Source organism: Oncorhynchus masou, chromosome 27 (assembly GCF_036934945.1).
Source record: "Oncorhynchus masou masou isolate Uvic2021 chromosome 27, UVic_Omas_1.1, whole genome shotgun sequence".
Taxonomy (NCBI): Eukaryota; Metazoa; Chordata; class Actinopteri; order Salmoniformes; family Salmonidae; genus Oncorhynchus; species Oncorhynchus masou.
Genome location: NC_088238.1, coordinates 38,370,232 through 38,381,605, shown reverse-complemented (window position 1 = coordinate 38,381,605; position 11,374 = coordinate 38,370,232). Strand labels below are relative to the sequence as shown.

General features: G+C 47.7%; 1 protein-coding gene across 1 annotated transcript in view; it reads right to left on the bottom strand.

Moving 5' to 3' along the window:
- Positions 1-3,350: 3,350 nt before the first annotated feature.
- LOC135516097 (NHS-like protein 2) overlaps positions 3,351-11,374 on the bottom strand; it is a 148,138-nt gene continuing 140,114 nt past the window's right edge. Inside the window, 6 exon segments of the mRNA XM_064940134.1 lie at positions 3,351-5,155; positions 5,629-5,773; positions 6,071-6,329; positions 6,569-6,998; positions 7,000-7,715; positions 8,477-9,867. Coding sequence (XP_064796206.1) covers positions 4,816-5,155; positions 5,629-5,773; positions 6,071-6,329; positions 6,569-6,998; positions 7,000-7,715; positions 8,477-9,867 — 3,281 coding nt within the window. The 3' untranslated portion in view covers positions 3,351-4,815.

The window sequence follows — 11,374 nt, the reverse complement described above, 5'->3', positions numbered from 1 at the left end:
CTCTCTCTCTCTCTCTTTATTTGAGTAGCCTAACCCAACAAACTTCATCTTGTTTCATGGGTGTTTTTGTGTGTGTCTTTTAACTTAATAAAACTTTATTATTGTCCTGGTCCTATACATACAGAGAGTACTGTGAGCAGTTTAACTGCTGTACAACTAATTATCGGTTATACTCATTATACAGGAGTTTTTCCTGACCACATGACCTGACCGGGAAACACTCTGGCCTGAGAGTTATATGCTATATGTTTCTCATAGCCTATAACTAGGACCCTGAGTTTTTCCTGCATTGGTTAGGTAATGTGGTGAGGGAAATTATGGGGCTAGATTTCTGTAAGAATGTTGTTCGGGGGGGAAAAAGTACATATTTTGACAGAAAAATAACTCCTGTCCCTAATCATCCTATCACCTCTATATTTAATCTGAATAAGTCTAATGGTACTTACATTGTATATACAGATTAACACTTCAACATAGCTCAAAAGGGTGCGATCAAATCTCATATGATACCCTTTCAAGTGTTAGACCAGAGTAGTGCACTAGATAGGGAGTAGGGTGTGATTTGAGACAAAGGCTAAGATTAACATGTCTGTTTGTTTGTTTGTTTAGCGTCATGACAATCAGATGGTTGTTAACAGCTTGTCGTGCTGCTGTTAGATGTCGATGCAGAAACAAGATATAAAACACAAACTGACTAAAGGACATCTTTTCTGTCATCCCTCCTCTCCCTCTCTCTTCTTCTCCCCCTCTCTTTTCTTCTCCCCCTCTCTCTTCACCCCCTCTCTCCCTCTCTCTTCTCTCCCTCTCTCTTCTCTCCCTCTCTCTTCTCCCCCTCTCTCTTCTCTCCCTCTCTCTTCTCTCCCTCTCTCTTCTTCTCTCTCTCTAGACTTTTATTGTTCTGTGAGGAGTTTGGGGAAAGCTTTAAGAGCTGTCCTTATCACAGAAAGAAAGAAAGAAAGAAAGAAAGAAAGAAAGAAATCAATGGACAGAACTTGTATTAACCCAACTGTGATCCCTCTTTCAGAGGAGTGATATATCCACTCGTGAAATGTTACCCACCTTCTCTCCCTCGCCCCCCCTCCCCCTCCCCCTATCCTCATACCTCTTTCTCTTCTGCTCCCATACTCTGTAATACTCTACCACATTCCTAGACATGGTTGATTGGAGTTTGGAACCCACTATAATAAATCACTGTATGTGCCAACTGTAGGCTACTGAATAAATCTGTATTTCTTTGTGTGTGTGTGTGTGTGTGTGTGTGTGTGTGTGTGTGTGTGTGTGTGTGTGTGTGTGTGTGTGTGTGTGTGTGTGTGTGTGTGTGTGTGTGTGTGTGTGTGTGTGTGTGTGTGAGTGTGTGTGTGTGTGTGAGTGTGTGTGTGTGTGTGTGTGTGTAGCACTGCACAACCATTGCTGTGGCTAGAGTTGGAATCTGAAACTGGATTGAGAGTTACAGTATTTAGTGAGTATTTAGCCTTGGTGTGTGAAAATGTGTTTCTGCCTCATCCTCGGTCTTGGGCTAAGTCATCTATCTATTGCTTACATTTTTTTCAAATCTTTCTCTCTCCCTCTTTCTCTCTATCATTGTACCTGTGTTTTATGAACAATATAAGGGTACAGCCAAGAGTAGTAATAGTAGGAATATTGACGACCACTACTGTAACAGCCATAGTATATGACAGTAGTAACCATATTTTACAGTATTACTGTAATAACCACAGTATATGACTGTAGTAACCATAGTATACAGCATTACCTTAGTAACCATAATAACTACAGTACTTCAGAACAGAAAGAGTAACAACTCTGCATACCTCAAAGGGAGTGTAATATCAAGGTAGCTGAAAACCATAGAATATAACCAGTAGAATGGGCATAGAACCTCTGACCATAGGAATTTGACATTATGGCCCCATTGACTTAAATAGGGGTGTCCATTCTAGTAATTATATTTCTATGTAGAAAACACAGAAGGTTAAACATCACGCCAGACTACAAGGCAAACTAACACTGAGTTTTGTCATAGTTATTTTTTTTGTATGTAGTTCCATTCACTAAATATTTAAAACAAGCTTCACTTGACTATTTATTAATAACGTGTTCATTTACACAGGTTTTTTTTCTCTCGTTCTTTTCATTGTCTTTATAAGTTGTCGTCGTTGTTGTTCTGGTTTCCTGAATGACCGATATAACAAAAAGAGCATCCAGATATTCATCTGGAGTCGTTGCGTCTCCGTGTTGTTGCTGGAGGGACAGAGCAGTAGTCTTACAGGGTGTGCTCCCTCTCTTCATCCACATGGGGGCGCTGTAGCTTAATAGCACCAGGGTTTGCACAGCCCCAATGTAATGTTTCTGGAAAAGTGTGGTGAAAGGAGGATGGGTTAAGATCTGTGTTCACAGTCTGAGTGGGTCCAGAAGTCCACTATCCTTTCCTTTTAAGTACACATCCAGACATTCATACGCACTGTCCCTTTTCCATCCGTCTCTTGTGTGTTCTTTCACACAATCCACCCTCCTGTTTTCCTTGTAACATGGATGGTTGGTTTGGTCTGGATATAGGGACAGATGCACAATGCAATAGAAGGATAAAAAATAAAAACACATTTGTATTTTTGACAGAGAGGGTTGGATCGAAAGATGAAGTTGAACATAGCACTCTTGAACACGATATCAACGCGGCGTCCTTTTCTTTCCTTTCATTGACATTCAGGCTGTGTCGTCTGTGAGCGTGAAGCTCAGATGCACAGAAAGAATGGGAGGGGCACGGAGGGAGGGATGAGGGGAGGACGAAGAAATGAGAAGAGGAGGGGGCTACTCCATGGGCAGAGAGAGAGAGAGACAGATGGAGCATGTGTTCCTGCCAGGAAGGAGGACGAGAAGAGAGGGAGAGTGGACGAGAAGAGAGGGAGAGTGGACGAGAAGAGAGGGAGAGTGGACGAGAAGAGAGGGAGAGTGGACGAGAAGAGAGGGAGAGACAGATGGACCATGTGTTCCTGCCAGGAAGGAGGACGAGAGGAAAAGGCTGCGGCATCACCCCTGCGCAAAACGGACAGTATGAGAATAAAACGTGGAGAGGGCAAAAAGAAGACGGTGATGCATTTTTCAATATGGCCGATGGATGGTTAGCTGTTTTCCTGGACTGTCTCTGTTTGTTTTGTGATGGTTGTTAGAAAAGTGGGTTCTAATCACAGTTCCGGAATCCCCTCAGGCCCAGAATCCTCTCTCAGTTCCAAAACGTCACAGAAAACTCCAAAGACTACAGCCACATGATTCAGACCACTTAATCCTCTCCTTAGGGCGGATAAATGAAGCCCTTGTTCCCCCCCCCCCCTCCACACACACACACACACACACACACACACACAAACACGTCTCCACTGGTCTGTTTATGGCAGTCCTTTGGTCCTAACAGAAACCAGTCTAAACCCTGTTAAATAAACCCAACCCTGTATCATACTCTCTGTTAAGAAATATCCACAGGGTTCAATTCTGTGCCCTCCATCATTCACACCTCCCTTGCTGTGTTTGGTTATCATTTCCTGTATACACACACACACACACACGCACGCAAGTACACACACACTCTGACGGCAGTGCGGGGAGATCCGTGGGTAAGGGTTCATGGGATTGTGTTCCATAGCGTCGCTCCTTCAGTTCAGTTGGTTTGATCCTGTTGTGTGCTGTGAGGTGTATCACATAGTAGCCTACTACTGTTAGTACTACAGTAGCCATATTACTGTTAGTACTACTGTAGTACTACTACTGTTAGTACTGCTGTGGTACTTCTGTCCTACTACTGTTAGTACTATTGTTAGTACTACTGTAGTACTATTGTACTACTACTGTTAGTACTAGTGTAGTACTATTATACTACTACTGTTAGTACTACTGTAGTACTTCTGTCCCACTACTGTTAGTACTATTGTTAGTACTACTGTAGTACTATTGTACCACTACTGTTAGTACTAGTGTAGTACTATTATACTACTACTGTTAGTACTAGTGTAGTACTATTATACTACTACTGTTAGTAGTACTACTATACACTGTGGCTCTCCATAGATCTTTTCAGTTTATACGGAATGTATGTATATCTTTGTACATTTATATGGCCTTCTATCGCGTATGAAAAGAGAAACATAAACAAACGAATAACAGGGAGGACAAAGGCGTTGTTGTTTTCCTCGTTGTTGTAAACTACCTCGGCAGGCAGTCGCCAAAGTGCTTTGATTCAAACATAAAGGGTCGGGGCTTGGTACCATGTCCAACTGTCAATCTTCCCGTGGAATGTTTGACTTAAACCGTTGTAGTTTTGTTGTCGTTGTTGTTGCGCGAGGGACAGAAAATATGACACACACACTCGCCCCATGTCTTCAAAAGACTAGTGTGGCATCTGTCGCCATCAAGCACAGGCCTGCGATGTACCCAGGTCTATTATCCAATCAAACTTTCCCTAGTATAGTCTCTCTCTCGTTTAAAAAAACATAGTGTGTTGAAGCATGACATTAACAATCCTAACGTTCTCCTTTAGACTGAAGGAGACCTCCAAAAATAATACCCCTTAATGATGGAACGGACGGCGTCATAAACAGAACTCCTTTGGTGACCATTGTGACCAACCATTGGCCAGTTAATAAACGTTCGTGAAAGGTCAATCAGTGGTTGAGTGGTCTGGTTGAATGTTCCTTTCTCCCATCAATAGTCCGATCGAAAAGTCTATAACTAGATTCAAACTACTTTCTCAGGAGATAAGAGAGAGAGAGAGATAGAGAGAGATAGAGAGATGGGGATGACCTGGGACAAGTGGTTTAAAAACTCTCATTGGTCCTGAGGCATTCTGGTTCCATTATTCCCGGTGGTCATATCACCTCCTCCGTCTGCCGAGGTGGAGAATTCTGTGACGCGTCGTGCGAGGGGGTTTGTGCTCTTGAGGAGTTCCATAGCAGAGACTCTGGCCCCTCCCGTGCTGGACTTGCTGCCCTTCTTTTGGAGCAGGGCTATGAAGTTGTCATTCCGCGAGGTGGAGCGCGGGGTCGAGCCCAGGGTCAGGGTTCGGAGGTCACCACCACTGGTGCTGTGCTTCACCGGGGAAACCAGACTCTGGCGGCTGCCGAACGAGTCCCCTGGTTCCTTACGGCCCAGGACTTTCCTTTTTGACCTGTAGGGAGGAGAGAAGAGAAGTGATGTTAAACGCATTAGAATTATTTATTTTTTTATAAATATGTGTGTAAGTTAGCGTAACTGTCCTTGGTGGAGTGTGTGTGTTTGTGCCGTTTGTTTTTACTTTCCTTGTGGGAAACAGAAGTCCTGACTTGGATAGTAAAACAAGTAACATTCGGACCAGTGGGACATTTCGCCGGTCCCCACAAGGAAAGAGGCCTTTCAGGCTTAGCGGTTAGGTTTAGTGTTAGGACTAAGTTTTAGGGTGAGAGTTAAGGTTAGGTTTAGTGTTAGGACTAAGTTTTAGGACTAAGTTTAGTTTTAGGGTGAGAGTTAAGGTTAGGTTAAGGGAGAAAAATAATGTTTTAAATGGGAATGAATTGTTTGGTCCCCATAAGGATAGTAAAACCAATGTGTGTGTGTGTGTGTGTGTGTGTGTATGTGTGTGTGTGAGCGTGTGTATTGGCATACCTGTGTATTTTGGTGAACAGGTCCTCTGTGGTGTGTGTGGTAGGTGTGTGTCCTCTGACATCATCATCCATTTCCTCTGTGATGTGGAGTTCCGTCTTGTCACTAACGACCGAACTGCTCTCCTCAACACTCTCCGCATCATCACCTGGAAACAATATGATTGGTCAGTTACCCTCTGACGACGGACCAATGAAAACAAGAAACATTTCTATCAATGGATATCAATCAATAAATGAAGAAAACAATTAACAATGACCAATCAAAACAAGATCGGTAGTTATGGTTTTTCATTTGCGTTGGTAGCCACTTCCATTTCAACTACGATTGAAGTGAAACCAGAAAGGAAGTTGTGCACTGTAACACTTTCACCCTTGACAGGATCTGAATTCCAGCTAAATTGATTTTCACTTATTCATTTCCCATCATAACATTGTACACATACTTCTGCCTGTCTCTGTAATGCTGAGCCTCCCCTCCACGTCTGTAAAAGAAGAGTCCTGTAATGAAGACTCCATGGAGCTTTCCTCATCCGTCCCTATTCCCAGGTCATTTTCCTCTGTCCCGGGAATCTCTTCTGGTGGGAACGCTCCAACGGGAGAGCGGAGGGCGGCAGGGCAGTCTGTCTGTGTTCCCTGTCTGTCGGTGGTACCGTTGGAGGGAAGAAGCAGGACGTTGGGCTTCTTTGGAACCGGCGGAGGAACCTTGGGGAGCGATTTGTTATTAGTAGTGTACATGATAACCAAGGGACAATGTGCCATGTAGCAAGTAAATACATGCAGACAATATACTGTATATGTGTATGAGAGAGAGAGAGAGAGAGAGAGAGAGAGAGAGAGAGAGAGAGCGAGAGAGAGAGAGAAAGAGAGAGAGAGAATTGACTGACTGACCACAGAACAAAAAAAAGGCATTCATTGAACCCTAAACCGTTCAGCTGGCCTACCTTGGGTTTCTTCTTGTCCAATTCAGCCAGACAGGATATGGTCATCCTGCTAGGTAGAGACTTGCTCTTATCCTGAGTCTCCAGCACTTCCTGGTTACTGCAGGGAGAGGGGAGAGACCCTCCATCCTCAGGCCCAAGATGGAGCTCCAAGTCAGGGTTGAACTCTGGCTCCATGGAGGGGTCCTCCAGGAGGGGCTGGGGCAGGGGGAGAGGAGGCAGATCGTACAGGGACCGGGTGTGGGGGAAGGAAGGGGCATCGTAGAGGCTCTGGGGGTAGTGGAGGGGGAAGGTTTGGGGATGTTCCTGGGGTCTAAAGGGGCTGGTGGGGGTGTGAGGGAAGACTTTCTTCAGCTTGGGCTTCCTACCTACCACCATGTAGATGCTGGGGTTAGGCATGGGCCGGGGAGGGTCAACAGGGGAGGCAGGGGGAGTCGGAAGCGACGGGGGAGGAGGAGGGGGACTTGAGGAGGATGTTGAGGGGGCGTTTGGGTAATGGGGGCTTGAAAGCCACAGGGGGTTTGGGTCTGGGGGCAACGAGGGGGCCGGGGATGCAACCGGGGGTGACAGGAGGGGGGGAAAGGTCACGACCCTGCTCCTCCTCAATGATGTCATTAGAGGCTCCATCAAGGCAGTCCTCCAGGTCAGTACGGGAGACAGAACGCAGGCGGATGTTCCGGAGCTCATTCGTGGTCACCACTGGGAGAGTTGATTGGCTGCCGACACTCAGTTTACCAGGCTTAGTGGCGGTGGACGTGTCAGAATGGCGCCGGCTGGCCTTCTGTTTTGGTTTGATGGAGGACAAATCCAGATGAGCGTTAACCGGCATCTCGAAGGACAGCCTCGATCGGGCGGCAGGGTCCCGTGGTGATGTAGCTGGCAACGAAGACTTCCTCTCTGGGATTTTGGGGCGCATCTTACACCCCAACGTGCAGGCGGGCCCTGTTGGTGTTCCTGCCACCTGGTTGGAGGGGGTGATGGGCGTCGGAGTTTCTGACTGGCTAGAGTAGCCGCTGGATGGGGACATGAGTCCTGGTGGCTTGAAGGGGGAGGAAGCTTTGGTCGACTCTGCCTCAATGGAGAGCAGGGAGGGGGAGGTGGCTCTGGAGGTGGAGGGAGAGTCCAGGAGAGACTCGGAGCTGCCCCGAACCTTAGATTCAATTAAATGTGATTAGATTAAATGTATTAGACATGAATGGTTAAAAACATGACAACCATCTTCCTGGTCGCACATCAGAAAAAAATCCTACATTAAACCAGGGCTGCCCAACCCTCTTTCTAGAGATCTAGTGTCCAGTAGGTTTTCAGTCCACTTATTAGCTGCTTACCAAGGCCTTAACTAGATGAGTCAGGTACCTAGTTTGGTTAGGGATGGACTGAAAACCTACAGGACTGTAGATTTTCAGGAAGAGGTTTGGGCAACGCTGCATGACACAATATAGACCAGGCCTGGGTAATTATTTTCCAAGGAGGGCCACAAACGAATATGTCGGGCCAGAATCATATTACAGGATTATACATCATGTGTATGACTGTGTTGACAAATATATCTACACTGTAAATCACGACCAGATGTGCTACTTATTGTACTTTTTTTAACAAGCACAGAAATAAACCACATCCATGTTCTCCTTTCGGTGGGCATTTTCATTATTAAACACGCAATGAACTACACAGAGGGAAAAGTAGGAAAACCTGCAAAATCGGCAGTGTATCAAATACTTGTTCTCCCCACTGTATAGACAGTACAAACAGCAAAATACCAAAAACCTGTGACTAAGGGAAGTGCTAATGGCCCTATTCACACTTGAGATAAGTAGACTTAACATGGACTGAAGTCAAAATTTGACTTCATGTTAGTCAACTTATCTCATGTCTGAATAGGGCCCTTTGTGTATAGGACTCTCTTACCTTCATGCACTCTATAACAGTCGTCCCTGTGGCTGTACTAGACCCAGACAACGACCTGTAGGGGTCAGAAGCTTTCCACTCCTCCAGCTGCCAGTGGGCTGGGAAGGACAGCTCTGTTGTGTCTGGTCCGTGGACCTCGAGGCTAGGGGGTCCGTCCACGCCGCCGTGGCCCAGCTCAGGCTCCTCCAGATCGGCCTTGGAGAGGGAGGAGGAGGGAAGGAGGAAGTCTGGCTGGAAGTCCTGGAGGTGTTCCCGGGGGATGTGTAGGGATTTGGGGCGGCCGTCCCGGTAGTGCCCTCCGTTGTAGCCATGCACGCGCCCCTCGGCGTCCCCTAAATTCTTCACGAGCGAGACGCTCCGGACGGGTGGAGGGGGTTTGCGTTTGGACTTCTTCAGCGAGATGGAGCGAGAACGTAACCGTAGGCGACCGCCCGGGGGGAAGTTGCCGTCGGTTACGGAGACGTTGTCAATGCTGTTGCTCCCATCCTCGGAGCTCCCGCTGGGGTAGAAGAGGGCATAGCTCTCGCCCCTCTCACCCCCCTCGCCGCCAGGGTAATGGTGGTGTGGGTGGCGCATCTCTGTTAAAACGCTGCCACCGTTCCCGTTTGTCCCATTACCGGCTCCAGGTAGTCCACCGAGGCCGTACATCCCGCCGCAGATGTTATCCGTGGAGCAGAACGAGCCGGAATCCGTCGGCGTGGAAAGAGAACGCTCACGGAACTTAAATGCATTGGCGGCGGCGACAGAACGCGCCGACCTCTCCCTTCTCTCGCCTCCTCCCATCCCTCTCTCCAGACCACTCCGTTCGTCAGTGGGGCTAGATGCCGCCCCCTCTGTCTCGCTCCGCCTCCCCATCATCATCCCTATGGTGCCTGGGTGCCTGTGTCCGGAAGGTTCTGATATTGACGTGAACGAACTAGAGTGAGACTGCGACCCCGAGCTCACGGAGAGTCCCAAACTGGTCTGAGAGGGGCACATCAACTCCCCACCCTGCCCCGCAACCATCCCCACCATCCTTGCTCCCTTGGGCATGGTCGCCGGTCCCTTCCCCAGCGGACTTGGAGCTAAACTATAACTATAGGCCTCGTTCCAGGCTCCCGGGGAGAAGGTGGAGCCCTTGGGGCCGTTCCAGGACTGAGAGGGGGAGTTGGAGCAGAGGAGGGCGGCAGAGTGGTCCATGGTGCCCAGGGTAGGAGGGGGGTTCCTGGGGGACTGGGGAAGGCTGAAGCTGGGGTCCAGGTCACTATGGGTCTTTCTCAGGGGTATGTGCTGGACAGGGGTGTCTGTGACAGGCTCCAGAGACCGGGGCTGGCCTCCTCCACCACAGCCCAGGGACGGAGAGGGGGAACAGGATCCCTGGAGGAGGTCTACGCCCAAGAGTTTACCCTCACCTAGAGAGAGAGAGAGAGAGAGAGAGAGAGAGAGAGAGGGAGAGAGGGAGAGAGGGAGAGAGGGAGAGAGGGAGAGAGGGAGAGAGGGAGGGAGGGAGAGAGGGAGAGAGGGAGAGAGGGAGAGAGAGAGAATTGAGTTACTCATGGACAAGATGAGAGGTGGTCTCATTGATAATGAGGAAGCATACTGACTCACTTAACAGCAGAATAATGTTTTCCTGCGCTTGCCTACATTAAGACTGAAACCATATTTGAAGTTTGAACCACATTTGGTAACTCATTACCTTCTACACAGTCATAATATAATAATAATATATCCCATTTAGCAGACGCTTTTGTCCAAAGCGACTTACAAGTCGGCTGGGTCCACTACTTTTACATATGGGCAATGGCCCAGCGGAAAACATCATGAATAACCCACGACACTTCAGAGACACACACACACACAGAGACAGAGAGACACAGAGAGAGAGAGACAGGCGTTGCAAGCGCCATGCTCTACCGACTGAGCCACACAGGACCATCTCAGGTCTCGTGCAAGGAAGAGAAAAACAACTCTCTCTGCAATATATATATTTCACTCTACCAATTTCTCTCCTTCCCTCATTTCTCTCGCTCTTTCGCCATCTCTCTTTTTCTCTCTTTCCCTCTCCCTCTGCAGCTTTTTTTTCAGATAGAGGAGTGGAATGAAGGAAGAGCTGGGCATTACCATGGCAACAGCTACCTGTTCTGTCATTGGGGCAATGGCAAGATGATGAAAGAGAGGGTGCAGCAGAAAACATACATGAATACAGTGCATCTAACTAACTGGAATACACAACACACCTAACCTTACCAAGCTAATCTCAACACACCTAACTCAGAGACACACACACACAGAGACAGAGAGACACAGAGAGAGAGAGACAGAGAGACACAGAGAGAGAGAGACAGAGAGACACAGAGAGAGAGAGAGAGACACAGAGAGAGAGAGAGAGAGAGAGAGAGAGAGAGACACAAAAAGAGAGAGAGAGAGACAGAGACACAGAGACACAGAGACACAGAGAGAGAGAGAGAGAGAGAGACAGAGAGAGAGACAGAGAGAGAGACAGAGAGAGAGACAGAGAGAGAGACAGAGAGAGAGACAGAGAGAGAGACAGAGAGAGCGACAGAGACAGGGAGAATGATGGAGCGAGAGAGCGATGCAGGGAGAATGATGGAGCGAGATAGTGATGCAGGGAGAATGATGGAGCAAAAGAAAGATTCTGGGAAAATGAGAGTGAGGAGAGAAGAGAGAGAGCAAGGGAAGAATAAAAGATAGATTGAGAGAGATGCAGTGAGAGAGAGAGTTCTGAAAGAGAGTGAGATATTCTACTGTAGATGGATGAGAATTAAGAGGAGAGGGGCGATGGAGGATGGGAAAGGAGGGGGAGAGGAGGCATCCAATGACAAAGCAGTTGCTATGCCAAAACTAGGAGGAGGTTATAGGGTGAGTGTCAGAATGCTGCAGCTATGATGACCAGAGCAT